This window comes from Pristiophorus japonicus, chromosome 9, assembly GCF_044704955.1.
Source record: "Pristiophorus japonicus isolate sPriJap1 chromosome 9, sPriJap1.hap1, whole genome shotgun sequence".
Taxonomy (NCBI): Eukaryota; Metazoa; Chordata; class Chondrichthyes; family Pristiophoridae; genus Pristiophorus; species Pristiophorus japonicus.
The window spans coordinates 198,898,611-198,918,200 of NC_091985.1; the positions used below are offsets into that span (position 1 = coordinate 198,898,611).

Here is a 19,590-nt window from a genome sequence, read left to right on the forward strand (position 1 = left end):
CCCCCCCGCTCTCTCCCCTCCCCCCCCCGCTCTCTCCCCTCCCCCCCGCTCTCTCCCCTCCCCCCCCGCTCTCTCCCCTCCCCCCCCGCTCTCTCCCCTCCCCCCCCGCTCTCTCCCCTCCCCCCCCGCTCTCTCCCCTCCCCCCCCGCTCTCTCCCCTCCCCCCCGCTCTCTCCCCTCCCCCCCCGCTCTCTCCCCTCCCCCCCCGCTCTCTCCCCTCCCCCCCGCTCTCTCCCCTCCCCCCCCGCTCTCTCCCCTCCCCCCCCGCTCTCTCCCCTCCCCCCCCCGCTCTCTCCCCTCCCCCCCCGCTCTCTCCCCTCCCCCTCCCGCTCTCCCCCCTCCCCCTCCCGCTCTCCCCCCTCCCGCTCTCCCCCCTCCCCCTCCCTCCCTCCCCCTCCCTCCCTCCCCTCCCTCCCGAGCTCACACTCTCGTCTCCCTCACTCCCGAGCTCACACTCTCGTCTCCCTCACTCCCGAGCTCACTCTCCCTCTCTCTCCAGTCCTGTCCCTCCCCCTCCCCCACCCCCCCTCCCTCCCTCCCCCCTCCCCCTCTCCAGTCCTGTCTCCCTCTCCCGAGCTCACACTCTCGTCTCCCTCTCCCTAGCTCACTCTCCCTGTCTCTCCAGTCCTGTCTCTCCCTCTCCCGAGCTTACTCTCTCTCCAGTCCCCTCTCCCTCTCCTTCTCTCTCCAGTCCTGTCGCCCTCTCCCGAGCTCACACTCTCACTCTCTCTCCAGTCCCTCTCCCTCCTGCTCCAGTCCTGTCTCCCTCTCCCTAGCTCATCTCTCCCTCTCTCTCCTGTCCTGTCTCTCCAGTCGTGTCTCTCCCTCTCCCGAGCTTACTCTCTCTCCAGTCCCCTCTCCCTCTCCTCTCTCCAGTCCTGTCTCCCTCTCCCGAGCTCACACTCTCACTCTCTCTTCCCCCACCCCCCCCCAGTAGAGCCCGTGCCGGAGCTCCCAGTGCTGAAGACGGCGCCCGTGGTCTTGATGAAGACCAAGCCGGGCCGAGGGCGATGGAGAGCTAAGAGCGCGAGCGAGGAGCCGGAGCCCAACACTGCCTCGGAGTCTAAGTGGGAGGCCCACTACTGGGAGGAGGCTTCGCCCTCGGCCTACCCTGCCCCAGAAACACACTCTCACGTGGTCAACAGGCGGGACCTGGCCGGGGAGAGAGCGGCACACACCGAGACCGACATGGAGACTGAGACAATGCAGCTGATCTGTGAGTCTGTGCCGGACCCTGCCCACAAGGACGAGAGCATCACGCTCGCCGGTAAGTACAGCGTGAGCGCTGCCGGTCGGAGGCTGGGCGTGGTTATTTTATAGAGATGATTATTTTTATCGTTAAATGTTGCACATCACACTCCAGCTTATTTGCAAGTGCGCAAACTCAGTTCAGAGCAAAAACACTAGATGGGGACATTTCAAGTTTGTTGGGAGTGCTTCCTGGGGTCCATCCGTCTGTCATAGAATCATAGAAATTTACAGCACAGAAAGAGGCCATTTCGGCCCATCGTGTCCGCGCCGGCCGACCAAGAGCTACTCAGCCTAATCTCACTTTCCAGCTCTAGGTCCGTAGCCTTGTAGGCTACAACACTTCAGGTGCACATCCAGGTACTTTTTAAATGTGGTGAGGGTTTCTGCGCCTCCCACCCTTTCTGGCAGTGAGTTCCAGACCCCCATCACCTTCTGGGTGAAGACATTTCCCCTCAAATCCCCTCTAAACCTCCCCCCCAATTACTTTAAATCTATGCCCCCTGGTGGTTGTTCCCTTTGCTACCACTCTATCCAGCCCCTCAATTTTATGCACCTCAATTAAATCTCCCCTCAGTCTCCTCTGTTTCAAATAAGCCAACCCCAGCCTGTCCAATCTTTCCTCGTAGCTAATATTCTCCAGGCTAGGCGACATCCTTGTAAATCTCCTCTGTCCCCTCTCTCTCGTGCAATCATATCTTTCCTGCAATGTGGTGACCAGAACTGCACGCAGTCCTCCAGCTGAGGCCTAACTAGTGTTTTATACAGTTCAAGTATAACCCCTCTGCTCTTGTATTCCACACCTTGGCTAATAAAGGCAAGTATTCTGTATTTCTTCTTAATCACCTTATCTACCTGGCCTGCTACCTTGAGGGATCTGTGGACATGCACTCCAAGGCCCCTCTGTTCCTGTACACTTCTCAGTGTCCGACATTTAATGTGTATTCCCTGGCCTTGTTAGACCTCCCCAAATGCATTACCTCACACTTCTCCGGATTGAATTCCATTTGCCACTGTTCTGCCCACCTGACCAGTACATTGATATCTTCCTGCAGTCCGCAGTTTTCTGCTTCATTATCAACCACACTGCTGATTTTAGTATCATCTGCAAACTTGTTAAGCATAGTTCCCCTACATTCAAGTCTAAACCATTGATATATATCACAAAAAGCAAGGGACCTAGTGCTGAGACCTGCGGAACCCCATTGGGAACAGCTTTCCAGTCACAACAACACCTGTCGACCATTATGCTTTGCTTCCTGTCTCTGAGCCAACTTTGGATCCAACTTGCCACTCTAACACTTCCATAGTCAGTCCCTTTGTTCATCGTGAGATCAGGCTCTATAGAGCTTAGTCTGAAGCCTTACTGACCCCGCACCATCAGGTACCCTGGGCACTGACTCCCAACATCCTCGTCAACACCATTGACCAGAAACTCGACTAGACCAGCCACATAAATACCATGACTACAAGAGCGGGTCAGAGGCTGGGTATTCTGCGGCGGGTGTCTCACTTCCTGACTCCCCAAAGCCTTTCCACCCACCTACAAGGCACAAGTCAGGAGTGTGTTGGAACACTCTCCACTTGCCTGGATGAGTACTGCTCCAACAACACTCGAAGCTCGACACCACCCAGGACAAAGCAGCCCACTTGATTGGCACTCCATCCAGGACTGGGACCTAAATATTCAGGGGTATTTGACAATTCGGAAGGATAGACAGACAGAAAGGAAAAGGAGGTGGGATAGCACTATTAATAAAAGATATCAGTGCGTTGGTGAGAAACAATATTGGCTCAGAAGATCAAGATGTTGAATCAGTTTGCGTGGAGATAAGGAATAATAAGGGGAAAAGTCGCTGGTGGGCATAGTCTATAGGCCCCCTAACAGTAGCTACAAGGTTGGATGGGAGTATAAATCAAGCAATAATGGAGGCTTGTAATAAAGGAATGACAATAGTCATGGGCGATGTTAACCTTCATTTTGATTGGACAAAGCAAATTGGCCAGGGTAGCCTTGAGGAATTCATAGTGTGTATTCGAGATAGTTTCCTAGAACAGTGCGTTGTGGAATCTACCAGAGAGCAGACGATTTTGGATCTGGTACTGTGCAATGAGACAAGATTAATAAATGATTACGTAGTGAAGGATTTTCTCGGAAAGTGATCATAGCATGGTTGAATTTCAAATTCATTTGGAGGGTGAGAAAGTTGGATCTTAAGTGTCCTAAGCTTAAATAAAGGAGACTACAAAGGTATGAGGGCAGAGTTGGCCAAAGTGGACTGGGAAAATAGATTAAAGTATGGGACGGTTGATGAGCAGTGGCAGACATTCAAGGAGATATTTCATAACTCACAACAAAAATATATCCCAATGAGAAGGAAAGACTGAAAGAGAAGGGATAATCATCCATGGCTAATAAAGGAAATAAGGGATGGTATCCAATTGGAAACAAGGGCATACAATGTGGCCAAGACTAGTGGGAGGCCAGAGGATTGGGAAACTTTTAAAAGCCAGCAAAGAATGACTAAAAAAAAATAAGAGTGGGAAAATAGATTATGAAAATAAACTAGCACGGAATATAAAAACAGATAGTAAGAGTTTCTACAGGTACATTAAAATGGAAAGAGTGGCTAAAGTAAATATTGGTGCCCTAGAGGATGAGACTGGGGAATTAATAATGGAGAACAGGGAAATGGCAGAGACTTTGAACAAATATTTTGTATCTATCTTACCGGTAGAAGACACTAAAAATGTCCCAGTAGTGGATAATCAAGGGGCTGTAGGTAGGGAGGAACTTAATACAATCACTATCATTAAAGAAGTAGTACTTGGTAAAAGAATGAGATTAAAGGCGGACAAGTCCCCTGGACCTGATGACTTACATCCTAGGGTCTTAAAAGAAATGGCTGCAGAGATAGTGGATGCATTGGTTGTAATCCACCAAAATTCCCTGGATTCTGGAGAGGTCCCAGTGGGTTGGAAAAATTGAACGCCTCTATTTTTAAATAAAGGAGGCAGACAAAGCAGGAAACTATAGACCAGTTAGCCTAACATCTGTTGTTGGGAAAATGCTGGAGTCCATTATTAAGGAAGTAGTAGCAGGACATTTGGAAAAGCACGATTCAATCAAGCAGCGTCAGCATGGTGTTATGAAAGGAAATTATGTCTGACAAATGTGCTGGGTGTCTTTGAGGATGTAATGAGCAGAGTAGATAAGAGGGAACCAGTGGATGTGGTGTATTTGGATTTCCAGAAGGCATTCGATAAGGTGCCACATAAAAGTTTACTGCACAAGATAAAAGTTCACAGGGTTGGGGGTAATATATTAGCATAGATAGAGAATTGGCTAACTAACAAAAAACAGTGTCGGGATAAATGGGTCATTTTCCAGTTGGCAAACAGTGACTAGTGGGGTGCCGCAGGGATCAGTGCTGGGGCCTCAACTATTTACAATCTACTTTAATGACTTGGATGAAGGGACCGAGTGTAATGTTGCCAAGTTTGCTGATGATACAAAGATGGATGGGAAAGCAAATTGTGAGGAGAACACAAAAAATCTGCAAAGGGATATAGACAGGCTAAGTGAGTGGGCAAAAATTTGGCAGATGGAGTATAATGTGGGAAAATGTGAGTTTATCCACTTTGGCAGAAAAAATAGAAAAGCAAATTATAATTTAAATGGAGAAAAATTGCAAAGTCCTGCAGGACAAAGGGACCTGGGGTTCCTTGTGCATGAAACACAAAAAGTTAGTATGCAGGTACAGCAAGTCATCAGGAAGGCAAATGGAATGTTGGCCTTTATTGCAAGGGGGTTGGAGTATAAAAGCAGAGAAGTCCTGCTACAACTGTACAGGGTATTGGTGAGGCCACACCTGGAATACTGCGTACAGTTTTAGTCTCTGTATCTAAGGAAGGATATACTTGCATTGGAGGCTGTTCGGAGAAGGTTCACTAGGTTGATTCCGGAGAGGGGGTTAACTTATGAAGATAGGTTGAGTAGGTTGGGCCTCTGCTCATTGGAGTTCAGAAGAATGAGAGGCGATCTTATTGAAGCATATAAGATTATTAGGGGGCTCGACAAGGTGGATGCAGAGGATATTTCCACTCATAGTGCAAACTAAAACTAGGGGACATAGTCACAGAATAAGGGGCAGCCCATTTATAACTGAAATGAGGAGAAATTTCTTCTGAGGGTTACAAATCTGTGGAATTCTCTGCACCAGAGAGCTGTGATAGCTGGGTCATTGAATATATTTAAGGCGGAGATAGACAGATTTTTGAGCGATAAGGGAATAAAGGGTTATGGGGAGCGGGCAGGGAAGTGGAGCGAGCTGAGTCCATGATCAGATCAGCCATGATCTTATTAAATGGCGGAGCAGGCTCAAAGGGTCAGATGGCCTACTCCTGCTCCTATTTCTTATGTTTTTATGTTCTTAATTTGTACAGATATTTTGCAGCTGTCTTCCCCGTAGAAGGTACTGAAAGCATCCCAATAACAGTAGAAAATGAAGGGGTAAAAGGGAGGGAGAAAATTAAAACAATGATTATCATTAGAGAAAAAGTACAAAGCAAACTAATGGGACAAAAGGCTAACAAGTTCCCTGGACCTGGTGACCTGCATTCTCGGGTCTCAAAAGAAGTGGCTGCAGAGATAATGATGCATTGGTTGTAATGCTCCAAAATTCCCTGGATTCTGGAAAGGTCCAGCAAATCCGTAAATGTAACGCCTCTATTCAAGAAAGGAGCGAGAGAGAAAGTCGGAAACTAGAGACCATTTAGCCGAACATCTGCCATTGGAAAAATGCTGGAATCCATCATTAAGGAAGTAGTACAGGTTGAAACTCCCTTACCCGACATCCTCAGGACCTGGCCTGTGCTGAATAAGGGATTTTGCTGGATAAAGTTGGGGCGGGGGGGGGGGGAGTGGGGGAGGAGGTCGGCCCCGGGCGAGCCCGAAGTATTGCCAGGCCGCGAAGTGTCAGGGTGGAGGTCAGCCAGGGTTACTTGTCGTGTCCCCCCCCCCACCCTCTGTACCTCCCTCTGCCCCTCCTTCCCCAGGGTAACTGCAGTGCTTCTATGTGCTCTCACCTCTCCTCTCTCTTCTGTTCCCCAGGATTAGCTGCTGCTGCTGGTCTCCCCGATTCCATCCGAGAGCCGGAGCTGTTAAACAGGTAGGAGATAGCCTGCCCGCGATCAGCCCGAACACGACTCTGTGCCTCCCGCCCTCCATAAATATAGCAGCAGAACTGCCCTCTCTCTCCTGATGGTGGGTGAAGGGGGGGCAGTGGGGTCTGACGGGGGGGATGGCAGGTCTGGGCAGTGGGGGGGAGCAGGTGTTGTTACCAGAGGGGAGGAGCAGGATTCATTGTGAGGGTGGGGGTGTGGGTGGTGCTGCTCCCTGTGACTTACCCCGCGTGTGTTTTTGCAGTGAGGACGAGGATGTGGAGTTTGTGGAGACGGACGATGACGTCCCCTTCCACGATGATCCCAAAGATGCAATGTACGAACCATCGCCACACAGGTAAAGGGGGGGTGGTGGGGTGGGGTTAGCGCGGAGCCCTCGCACTCCCGGAGACCGGTCTGCCTTTCCTTCCCCAACACACGCCGCCCCTCCTCCACCCTGCCTTTCCTCTCCTTCGCTCGCCCCCCTCCTTCCCCGGCCCCCCCTCCTCCCCCGGCCCCTCCGCCTCTTCCCGACCCCCCCCCCGCCCCCGGCCCCTCCTCTCTTCTCTCCCCCCCCCCCCCTCCCCCCGGACCCCCCTCCTCTCTTTCCCCCCCCCCCCCCCCCCCCCCCCCTTCCTCTCCCTCCCCGGACCCCTTCTTTCTCCCCCACCCCGGCCCCTCCTTTCGCCTCCCCTTCTCTCCACCCCACCCCCACAATGACCCCTTCAGTGCTGCGCGATGCCATTCTCTGTTCGTTGGGATTATTTCTCTGTCGGGCACTCCTCAGTTCCGATGTATTCTCGACTGTGTGGTGTGATTCTCAGGGAGCGTGCGAAACAGAGGCGAAGACCACGGAAAGAGAAAGAAACACTGGAAACACTGGAAACATTGGAGACGGTGGAGCAGGTGGAGCCTCCCAAAAGGTAAAGGCAGCCTCGAATGACTTCAGCAATTGGGACATAGGAGCAGGAGTCGGTGATTTCGCCCCTCGAGCCTGTTCAGCCATTCAATGAGATCATCACTGATCTTCGACCCAACTCCATATCCCTTAATACCTTTCGTTAACAAAAAGCTATTAGTCCCAGATTTAAAATTAACAATTCATCTCGCATCAATTGCTGTTTGCGGAAGAGAGTCCCAAACCTCTACCGCACTTGGTGTGGAGAAGTGTCTTCTAATTTCACTCCTGAAAGGCCTGGCTCCAATGTTTAGACTAAGCTTTTTATTCCGAGACTCCCCAACCAGCAGAAATGATTTCTGTTCCCCTTAATAGTGAAAATTTCAATCAAAGGCCTTGGCCTTATAAATTATGGAAAATACAACCCTAATATGAGTAATCTCTCCTCATAACTTAACCCATGGAATTTGGGTATCATTCTGATGAATCTGCGCTACACTCCCTCCAAGCAATACATCCTTCCTAAGGTGCAGTGCCCAGAAACATAGAAAATAGGTGCAGAAATAGGCCATTCGACCCTTCGATCCTTCGATCCTGCACCACCATTCAATAAGATCATGGCTGACCATTCACCTCAGTATCCCTTTCCTGCTTTCTCTCCATACCCCTTGATCCCTTTAGCCGTAAGGGCCATATCTTAATCCCTCTTGAGTATATCTAACGAACTGGCATCAACAACACTCTGTGGTAGAAAATTCCACAGGTTCACAACTCTCTGGGTGAAGAAGTTTCTCCTCATCTCGGTCCTAAATGGCTTACCCCTTATCCTTAGACTGTGACCCCTGGTTCTGGACTTCCCCAACATCGGGAACATTCTTCCTGCATCTAATCTGTCCTGTCCCGTCAGAATTTTATATGTTTCTATGAGATCCCCTCTCGTTCTTCTAAATTCCAGTGAATACAGGCCCAATCGATCCAGTGTCTCCTCGTATGTCAGTCCTGCCATCCCGGTAATCAGTCAGGTAAACCTTCGCTGCACTCCCTCAATAGCAAGAACGTCCTTCCTCAGATTAGGAGACCAAAACTGAACACAATATTCTAGGTGAGGCCTCACCAAGGCCCTGTACAACTGCAGTAAGACCATCCTGCTCCTATACTCATATCCCCTAGCTATGAAGGCCAACATGCCATTTGCCGCCTTCACCGCCTGCTGTACCTGCATGCCAACTTTCAATGACTGATGTACCATGACACCCAGGTCTCGTTGCACTTCCCCTTTTCGTAAGATGCCGCCATTCAGATAATCTGCCTTCATGCTTTTGCCACCAAAGTAGATAACCTCACATTTATCCACATTATACTGCATCTGCCATGCATTTGCCCACTTACCTAATCTGTCCAAGTCACCCGGCAGCCTCTTAGCATCCTCCTCACAGCTCACACCGCCACCCAGTTTAGTGTCATCTGCAAACTAGGAGATATTACACTCAATCTCTTCATCTAAATTATTGCTGTATTTTGTAATTAGCTGGGGCCCCAGCACTGAGCCCTGCGGCACCCCACTAGTCACTGCCTGCCATTCTGAAAAGGACCCGTTTATCCCAACTCTCTGCTTCTTGTCTGCCAACCAGTTCTCTATCCACAGCAATACATTACCCCCAATTCCATATGCTTTAATTTTGCACACCAATCTCTTGTGTGGGACCTTGTCAAAAGCCTTTTGAAAGTCCAAATACACCACATCCACTGGTTCTCCCTTGTCCACTCTACTAGTTGCATCCTCAAAAAATTCTAGAAGATTTGTCAAGCATGATTTCCCTTTCATAAATCCATGCCGACTTAGACCGATCCTGTCACTGCTTTCCAAATGCGCTGCTATTTCATCTTTAATAATTGATTCCAACATTTTACACACTACTGATGTCAAGCTAACCGATCTGTAATTCCTTGTTTTCTCTCTCCCTCCTTTTTTAAAAAAGTGGTACATTAGCTACCATCCAGTCCATAGGAACTGATCCAGAGTCAATAGACTGTTGGAAAATGATCACCAATGCATCCACTAATTCTAGGGCCACTTCCTTGGGATGCAGACTATCAGACCCTGGGGATTTATCGGCCTTCAATCCCATCAATTTCCCTAACACAATTTTCTGACAAATAAGGATTTCCTTCAGTTTCTCCTTCTCGCTAGACCCTCGGTCCCTAGTATTTCCCGAAGGTTATTTGTGTCTTCGTTCGCGAAGACAGAACCAAAGTATTTGTTCAATTGGTCTGCCATTTCTTTGTTCCCCATTTATAAATTCCCCTGATTCTGACTGCAAGGGACCTACGTTTGTCTTCACTAATCTTTTTCTCTTCACATATCTTTTGAAGCTTTTGCAGTCAGTTTTTATGTTTCCAGCAAGCTTCCTCTCATACTCTATTTTCCCCCTCTTAATTAAACCCTTTGTCCTCCTCTGCTAATTCTAAATTTCTCCCAGTCCTCAGGTTTGCTGCTTTTTCTGGCCAATTTATATGCCTCTTCCTTGGATTTAACACTATCCTTAATTTCCCTTGTTAGCCACGGTTGAGCCACCTTCCCCATTTTATTTTTACTCCAGACAGGGATGTACAATTGCTGAAGTTCATCCATGTGATATTTAAATGTTTGCCATTGCCTATCCACCGTCAACCCTTTAAGTATCACTCGCCAGTCTATTCTAGCCAATTCACGTCTCATACCGTTGAAGTTACCTTTCCTTAAGTTCAGGATACTAGTCTCTGAATTAACTGTGTCACTCTCCACCTTAATAAAGAATTCTACCATAATATGGTGACTCTTCCCCAAGGGGCCTCGCACAACAAGATTGCTAATTAGTCTTTTCTGATTACACATCACCCTCATTACTCATTACACAGAACTGTACACAGTATTCCAGATGTGGTCTTCCCAGTGCTTTGTATAGCTGCAACATAACCTGTACACCCCCCGATTCCATTCCATCGAGCGTCCCCCCTCCCCCCAACAATTTCCATTCCCACATTGAGTGACCCTCCCCCCCTCAGTCTTTGGGCACTGACCCTGGGGCACGGGTCCTCCAGGCGCTGACCCTGGGTTCCATGGGCACTCGGAATCACATTATCCAAGTCTCTGTATCTGTTGTTCAGAATCCAGGCCCTTGAAGATCTCTCCACGCTAAGTCTTTAACTCTCTTTTGAATAATAATCGAAACAGTACTATTTTGAGTTGGGTGCGAGGGTCGGTGGAGCTGGGGTTACATATCCACAATGTTTGAACGTGGCAGGGCAAGTTAATAACAGCAGTTAAGAAAGCATGTGGGTTTGTAAGTAGGGCCATTGAATACAAAAAAAGGAAGTCATGGTAAGTCTTACAAATCACTGGCTAGGCCTCCATTGCAGTATTGTGTACAATTCTGACCCCACGTCCAAGGATGTCAAGGTCCTGGCGAGGGTGCAGAGAAGGTTTCCCAGGATGATACCAGGGATGAGGGACTTCAGTTATCTCGAGAGACTGGCGAAGCTGGGATTGTTCTATTTAGAGCAGGTTAAGAGGCGATTTAATAGAGGTGTTCAAAATAATAGTGATTTGATGCAGCAAATGGGGAGAGACTGGTTTCCTCTGTCGGATGGGGCGGTAACCAGAGGGCACAGATTTAAGGTAAATGGCAAAGGCAGTAGAGGGGAAATGAGGAGAAATATTTTCAGAGGCTTGGAACGCATTACTGAAAGGATAGCAGAATCAGATTCCATAGGAACTTTCAAAAGGTAATTGGACATTTTAGCTATGAGGAAAGATTGGATAGGCTGGGTTTGTTTTCTTTGTTTCAGGGGAGGCTGAAGGGTGACGTTATTGAGGAGTATATAATTAAGAGGGGCCTGGATAGGATGGACTTATTTCCCTTAGCAGGGAGGTCAACAACCAGGGGGCATAGATTTAAAGTAATTGGTAGGAGGTTTAGAGGGGATTTGAGGAGAATCTTTTTCACCCAGAATGTGGTGGTCTGGAACCCACTGTCTGAAAGGATGGTAGAGGCAGAAACCCTCATAGCTTTTAAAAAGTGCGTGGATGTACACTTGAAAGTGCCGTAGCTTACAGGGCTACGGACCAAGAGCTGGGAAGTGGGATGAGGCTGGATAATCTTGGTCAACCGGCGCGGACACGATGGGCTCAAATGGCCTCCTTCCGTGCTATAAATTTCTATGATTCTATTCTATGTGCTTGAAGAAGACTAACTTGCAGGATTATGGGGAAAAACTCTTGTCACCTGTGCTGTAAGGTTCTGTGATTCCATGATGATATGCTATTTGCAGCGCTGTATTATATAACTGACTGACGCTTCATCTCTTCAATCTTCGACAGGAGGCCACGCAGATCCAAAGAAGACAGAGGCCCTCGTCTGCCTAAAAAGCGGTAAGTCGCATGCGTGTGTTGCTGTAGAACAGGCCGGGGGGCAGTAGTGTATAACTGGGAGGGTAGATGCTTTGCCGTTGGATAACACTGCTTCCAATGCAGGACTGGTTGAGATGTTGCACAAATGGGATGGTCCTGGTTACAGTTGGCAAGCGGGAGGGTGGGCCATCGTGTATAACGAAGCTAGGTGCAAGTGAACGCCCGGGTCTAACTGCCCCGTCCTCTCTCTCAGGAAGAAGCCTCCTATCCAGTACGTGCGCTGTGAGATGGAGGGGTGCGGAACGATCCTCGCCAATCCAAGGTACCTGCAGGTCAGTGCAAACTTGATCCGTTTGGCACACTTTCTTTTTAAAAGCAATAAATCTTTCTTTCAAATATTTTGCTCAATAGAGGGTTAGATCGTGCAGTGTCCCTCTGATCTAGAAAAATGGGTTAGACTGGGCCGTGTCCCTCTGATCGAGAACTGTGGGTTAGACTGGGCTGTGTCCCTCTGATCGAGAACTGTGGGTTAGACTGGGCCGTGTCCCTCTGATCTAGAACTGTGGGTTAGACTGGGCTGTGTCCCTCTGATCGAGAACTGTGGGTTAGACTGGGCCGTGTCCCTCTGATCTAGAACTGTGGGTTAGACTGAGCCGTGTCCCTCTGATCGAGAACTGTGGGTTAGACTGAGCCGTGTCCCTCTGATCGAGAACTGTGGGTTAGACTGGGCCGTGTCCCTCTGATCTAGAACTGTGGGTTAGACTGGGCCGTGTCCCTCTTATTTAGAACTGTGGGTTAGACTGAGCCGTGTCCCTCTGATCTAGAACTGTGGGTTAGACTGGGCCGTGTCCCTCTTGTTTAGAACTGTGGGTTAGACTGGGCCGTGTCCCTCTGATCTAGAACTGTGGGTTAGACTGAGCCGTGCCCCTCTGATCTGGAACAAAGGTTAGGCTGAGCTGTGTTACTCTGATCTCGAGCAATGGATTAGCATGAGTAGTATTCCCCTGATCCAGAACAGTGGGTTAGTCTGAGCAGTGTCACTGATCTAGACGAAAGGATTGACTGTGCGGTGTTACTCTGATCTAGAACAGTGGGTTAGACTGAACAGTATCACTCTGAGCTAGAATAAAGGGTTACATTCAGCCCTCACTCTGATCTAGAACAAAGCCGTAGACTGTCCAGTGTCACTCCGATCAAGAACAGTGGGTCAGACTGAGCAGCATCACTCAGATTTAGAACAGCGTGTTAGAAACATAGAAATAGAAACATAGAAAATAGGTGCAGGAGTAGGCCATTCGGCATTTGGAGCCTGCACCGCCATTCAATGAGTTCATGGCTGAACATGCAACTTCACTACCCCATTCCAGCTTTCTCGCCATACCCCTTGATCCATCTAGTAGTAAGGACTACATCTAACTCCTTTTTGAATATATTTAGTGAATTGGCCTCAACAACTTTCTGTGGTAGAGAATTCCACAGGTTCACCACTCTCTGGGTGAAGAAATTCCTCCTCATCTCGGTCCTAAATGGCTTCCCCCTTATCCTTAGACTGTGTCCCCTGGTTCTGGACTTCCCCAACATTGGGAACATTCTTCCTGCATCTAACCTGTCTAACCCCGTCAGAATTTTAAACGTTTCTATGAGGTCCCCTCTCATTCTTCTGAACTCCAGTGAATACAAGCCCAGTTGATCCAGTCTTTCTTGATATGTCAGTCCCGCCATCCCGGAAATCAGTCTGGTGAACCTTCGCTGCACTCCCTCAATGGCAAGAATGTCCTTCCTCAAGTTAGGTGACCAAAACTGTACACAATACTCCAGGTGTGGCCTCACCAAGGCCCTGTACAACTGTAGTAACACCTCCCTGCCCCTGTACTCAAATCCCCTCGCTATGAAGGCCAACATGCCATTTGCTTTCTTAACCGCCTGCTGTACCTGCATGCCAACATTCAATGACTGATGTACCGTGACACCCAGGTCTCGTTGCACCTCCCCTTTTCCTAATCTGTCACCATTCAGATAATAGTTTGTCTCTCTGTTTTTACCACCAAAGTGGATAACCTCACATTTATCCACATTATACTTCATCTGCCATGCATTTGCCCACTCACCTAACCAAGTCACTCTGCAGCCTCATAGCATCCTCCTCGCAGCTCACACTGCCATCCAACCTAGTGTCATCCACAAGTTTGGAGATACTACATTTAATCCCCTCGTCCAAATCATTAATGTACAATGTAAACAGCTGGGGCCCCAGCACAGAACCTTGCGATACCCCACTAGTCACTGCCTGCCATTCTGAAAAATACCCATTTACTCCTACTCTTTGCTTCCTGTCTGACAACCAGTTCTCAATCCACGTCGGCACACTACCCCCAATCCCATGTGCTTTAACTTTGCACATTAATCTCTTGTGTGGGACCTTGTCGAAAGCCTGCTGAAAGTCCAAATACACCACATCAACTGGTTCTCCCTTGACCACTCGACTGGAAACATCATCAAAAAATTCCAGAAGATTTGTCAAGCATGATTTCCCTTTCACAAATCCATGCTGACTTGGACCTATCATGTCACCTCTTTCCAAATGCGCTGCTGTGACATCCTTAATAATTGATTCCATCATTTTACCCACTACCGATGTCAGACTGACCGGTCTATAATTCCCTGTTTTCTCTCTCCCTCCTTTTTTTAAAAGTGGGGTTACATTGGCTACCCTCCACTCCATAGGAACTGATCCAGAGTCTATGGAATGTTGGAAAATGACTGTCAATGCATCCACTATTTCCAAGGCCACCACCTTAAGTACTCTGGGATGCAGTCCATCAGGCCCTGGGGATTTATCGGCCTTCAATCCCATCAATTTCCCCAACAAAATTTCCCGACTAATAAGGATTTCCCTCAGTTCCTCCTTCTTACGAGACCCTCTGACCCCTTTTATATCCGGAAGGTTGTTTGTGTCCTTCTTAGTGCATACCGAACCAAAGTACTTGTTCAATTGGTCTGCCACCACTTTGTTCCCAGTTATGACTTCCCCTGATTCTGACTGATTAGAGCGAGCAATGTCTCTGATATAGAACAGGAGGTTAGGCTGAGCAGCATGTCTTGATCTAGAACAGTGGGTAAGATAGACTTGTCACTATGATTTAGAACAGAGTGCTAGAGTGAGCAATTGCACTCCAATCTAGAACAGTGTGTCAGTGAGCGGTGTCGCTGATCTAGAATAGGAGGCTAGACTGAGCACTGTTGCTCTAATCTAGAACATTTAGTTAGATAGACTTGTCTCACTGATCTAGAACACAGCAATTGGACTGAGTCCTGGCACTCTGATCTAGAACAGAAGATTAGACTGCAGTGTCAATGATCTAGACCAAGCCTTAGCTGAGCAGTGTTGCCGTGATCTAGAACATTGGCTTAGACTGAGCAGTGTCACTGATCTAGAACATTGGGTTAGACTGATCAGTATTCCTCTGATCGAGTACAAAGGTTAGACTGAGCAATGTTACTCTGATGTGGAATAAACCCTTCGATTGAGCAGTGTCACTCTCATCTAAGTGGGGGGGGGGGGGGGTGGGTAGTTTCACTCTGATCTCGAACAGTGTTAGACTGAGCAGTGTCCCTATGTTCTAGAACAGTGGATCAGACTGAGCAGCGTCCCTCTGATCTGGAGCAGCTGGTTAGACTGAGCAGTGTCATTCTGATCTGTAGTACTGGGTTAGACTGAGCAGTGTCACTCTGACGAAGAACGGAGGGTTTTAAAAAAAAAACCCAGAAAAATAGCGCCTTTCACAACCACCGGACGTCTCAAAGCGCTTTCCAGCCAATGAGGTAATTTTTGGAGTGTAGTCACTGTTGGATTGTGGGAAATGTGCAGTGTCCCTCCGATGTAGAACAAAGGCTTAGACTGAGTAGTGCCACCCTTAATTAGAACAGAGGGTTAGACTGAGGAGGAATGCTATGATCTCTAATAGTGGGTTAGACTGCCTTGTCACTGGTCTAGAACATGGTTAGACAGAGCAGTGTTACTCGGACCTTCACCAGTGGGTTAGACAGAACGTTGTTGTTCTGATCTAGAAAATAAGATTAGACTGAGCAGTGTCCCTCTGATCTGGAACAGTGAGTTAGACTGAGTAGTGTCAAGCTGATGTAAATTCTTGGCACATTGGAACCGGTTCTGGGAGAGGTGGGACCAGTACAAACCGGACGGTCTGCACCTGGGCAGGACCGGAACCAATGTCCTCGGGGAAGTGTTTGCTAGTGCTGTTGGGGAGGGGTTAAACTAATATGGCGGGGGGATGGGAACCTATGCAGGGAGACAGAGGGAAGTGGAATGGGGGCAGAAGCAAAAGCTAGAAAAGTAAAAGTGGAGGGCAGAGAAACCAAAGCAAAAAGGGCCACATTACAGCAAAATTCTCAAGGGCCAAAGTGTGTTAAAAAGACAAGCCTGAAGGCTATGTGCCTCAATGCGAGGAATATTTGTAATAAGGCGGACGAATTAACTGCGCAGATAGCTGTTAACAGATATGATGTAATTGGCATCACGGAGACATGGTTCCGGGGTGACCAAGGCTGGGAACTCAACATCCAGAGGTATTTAACATTCAGGAAGGATAGACAGAAAGGAAAAGGTGGTGGGGTGGCGTTGCTGGTTAAAGAGGAAATTAACGCAATAGTAAGAAAGGACATTAGCTTGGATGATGTGGAATTGATATGGGTGGAGCTACGGAATACCAAAGGGCAGAAAACGTTAGTGGGAGTTGTGTACAGACCACTAAACAGTAGTAGTGAGGTTGGAGACAGCATCAAACAAGAAATTAGGGATGCGTGCAATAAAGGTACAGCAGTTATCATGGGCGACTTTAATCTACATATTGATTGGGCTAACCAAACTGGTAGCAATGCGGTGGAGGAGGATTTCCTGGAGTGTATTAGGAATGGTTTTCTAGACCAATATGTCGAGGAACCAACTAGAGGGTTGGCCATCCTCAACTGGGTGTTGTGTAATGAGAAAGGACTAATTAGCAATCTTGTGCGAGGCCCCTTAAGGAAGAGTGACCATAATATCGTAGAATTCTTTATTAAGATGGAGAGTGACATAGTTAATTCAGAGACTAGGGTCCTGAACTTAAGGAAAGATAACTTCAATGGTATGAGACGTGAATTGTCTAGAATAGACTGGCGAGTGATACTTAAGGGTTGACGGTGGATAGGCAATGGCAAACATTTCAAGATCACACGAATAAGCTTCAACAATTGTACATCCCTGGAGTAAAAATAAAACTGGGAAGGTGGCTCAACCATGGCTAACAAGGGAAAATAAGGATAGTGTTAAATCCAAGGAAGAGGCATATAAATTGGCCAGAAAAAGCAGCAAACCTGAGGACTGGGAGAATTTTATAATTCAGCAGAGGAGGACCAAGGGTTTAATTGGGAGAGGGAAAATAGGAAGCTTATTGGGAACATAAAAAATTATTGCAAAGCTTCCATAGATATGTGAAGAGAAAAAGACTAGTTAAGACAGACATAGGTCCCTTGCAGTCAGATTCAGGTGAATTTATAATGGGAACAAAGAAATGGCGGACCAGTTCTGTCTTCACGAAAGAAGACACAAATAACCTTCCGGAAATACTAGGGGACCCGAGGGTCTAGTGAGAAGGAGGAACTGAAGGAAATCCTTTTTAGGTGGGAAATTGTGTAAGGGAAATTGATGGGATTGAAGGCCGATAAATCCCCAGGGCCGGATAGTCTGCATCCCAGAGTACTTAAGGAAGTGGCTCGAGAAATAGTGGATGCATTAGTGATAATTTTCCAACAGTCTTATCGACTCTGGATCAGTTCCTATAGACTGGAGGGTAGCTAATGTAACACCACTTTTTAAGAAAGGAGGGAGAGAGAAAACGGGTTATGATAGACCGGTTAGCCTGACATCAGTAGTGGGGAAAATGTTGGAATCAATTATTAAAGATGAAATAGCAGCGCATTTGGAAAGCAGTCACAGGATCGGTCCAAGTCAGCATGGCTTTATGAAAGGATAATCATGCTTGACAAATCTTCTGGAATTTTTTGAGGATGTAACTAGTAGAGTGGACAAGGGAGAACCAGTGGATGTGGTGTATTTGGACTTTCAAAAGGCTTTTGACAAGGTCCCACACACGAGATCGGTGTGCAAAATTGAAGCACGTAATATTGGGGGTAATGTACTGACGTGGATAGAGAACTGGTTGGCAGACAGGAAGCAGAGAGTCGGGATAAACGGGTCCTTTTCAGAATGGCAGGCAGTGACCAGTGGGATACCGCAGGGCTCAGTGCTGGGACCCCAGCTATTTACAATATACATTAATGATCTGGATGAGGGAATTGAGTGTAATATCTCCAAGTTTGCAGATGACACTAAGCTGGGTGGCGGTGTGAGCTGTGAGGAGGTCGCTAAGAGGCTGCAGGGTGACTTGGACAGGTTAGCTGAGTGGGCAAATGCATGGCAGATGCAATATAATGTGGATAAATGTGAGGTTATCCATTTTGGTAGCAAAAACACGAAGGCAGAATATTATCTGAATGACGACAGATTAGGAAAAGGGGAGGTGCAACGAGACCTGGGTGTCATGGTACATCAGTCATTGAAAGTTGGCATGCAGGTACAGCAGGTGGTGAAGAAGGCAAATGGTATGTTGGCCTTCATAGCTAGGGGATTTGAGTATAGAAGCAGGGAGGTCTTACTGCAGTTGTACAGGGCCTTAGTGAGGCCTCACCTGGAATATTGTGTTCAGTTTTGGTCTCCTAATCTGATGAAGGACGTTCTTGCTATTGAGGGAGTGCAGCGAAGGTTCACCAGACTGATTCCCGGGATGGCAGGACTGACATATGAGGAAAGACTGGATCGACTGGGCCTGTATTCACTGGAGTTTAGAAGGATGAGAGGGGATCTCATAGAAATATATAAAATTCTGACGGGACTGGACAGTTTAGATGCAGGAAGAATGTTCCGAATGTTGGGGAAGTCCAGAACTAGGGGACATAGTCTAAGGATAAGGGGTAAGCCATTTAAGACTGACGAGGAGAAACATCTTCACTCAGAGAATTGTTAACCTGTGGAATTCCCTACCGCAGAGAGTTGTTGATGCCAGTTCATTGGATATATTCAAGAGGGAGTTATGGCTAAAGGGATCAAGGGGTATGGAGAGAAAGCAGGAAATGTGTACTGAGGTGAATGATCAGCCATGATATTGAATGGTGGTGCAGGCTCGAAGGGCCGAATGGTCTTCTCCTGCACCTATTTTCTTTGGCATCTGTTCTACGTCATAGAAACAGTCTGTTCCAGAACAGAGGGTTACACTGAGCAATGCCAGTCTGATCTCGAACAGCGGGTTAGACTGAGCAGTGTCACGTGATCTAGAACAGCAGGGTTACACAGCGCTGTGTCCCTGTGGTTTAGGACAGAGTGTTAGACTGAGCAGTGTTGTACTGATCCAGGCTCCTGGGGAATTAATCTGCCCTTTATAACTAATGGGACGTTATCCATATTCAGGGTCACACACTTGATCTCACGGAGCCATGCAATTCCCATCGTGTCAATTAACCGATAAGGCAATCTCTGATCATGTCCTTGTATCGCTCTCCACCCCACAACTCACACCCCCCCCCCCTCCCAACCCGACGGCTGCGTTCACCCCTCGAAAAAAACTCTCCACTCTCTCATGTCGCTTACCACTGCACTTTCCAATTCCCAACTACCTAGCCTTTGGTCCTCCATTCATCATGACGGTTCTGCAGCTACTGATCTGCTAAATCTCGCCCTCTCTTCCACCTTTCCCCTGGTCGCCATTAAATCCATTACTCTCTATCATCCTAGTTGTTCCCCCTCATCTCCGCTCCCTTAAGTCTAAGGGACGCAGTTTTGA

At 47.9% G+C, this 19,590-nt stretch overlaps 1 protein-coding gene across 5 annotated transcripts in view; it reads left to right on the forward strand.

The window, feature by feature from the left end:
• zfp91 (ZFP91 zinc finger protein, atypical E3 ubiquitin ligase) overlaps positions 1–19,590 on the forward strand; it is a 123,453-nt gene that overhangs the window by 81,956 nt on the left and 21,907 nt on the right. For 2 of the 5 annotated variants that reach the window (XM_070890247.1, XM_070890250.1), the window contains 6 exons: positions 934–1,266; positions 6,361–6,418; positions 6,676–6,768; positions 7,235–7,333; positions 11,669–11,719; positions 11,952–12,030. In XM_070890247.1, the coding sequence (XP_070746348.1) occupies positions 934–1,266; positions 6,361–6,418; positions 6,676–6,768; positions 7,235–7,333; positions 11,669–11,719; positions 11,952–12,030 (713 nt within the window). The remainder of the gene's footprint in view (positions 1–933; positions 1,267–6,360; positions 6,419–6,675; positions 6,769–7,234; positions 7,334–11,668; positions 11,720–11,951; positions 12,031–19,590) is intronic. The other 3 variants (XM_070890248.1, XM_070890251.1, XM_070890249.1) reach the window with 2 other exon arrangements.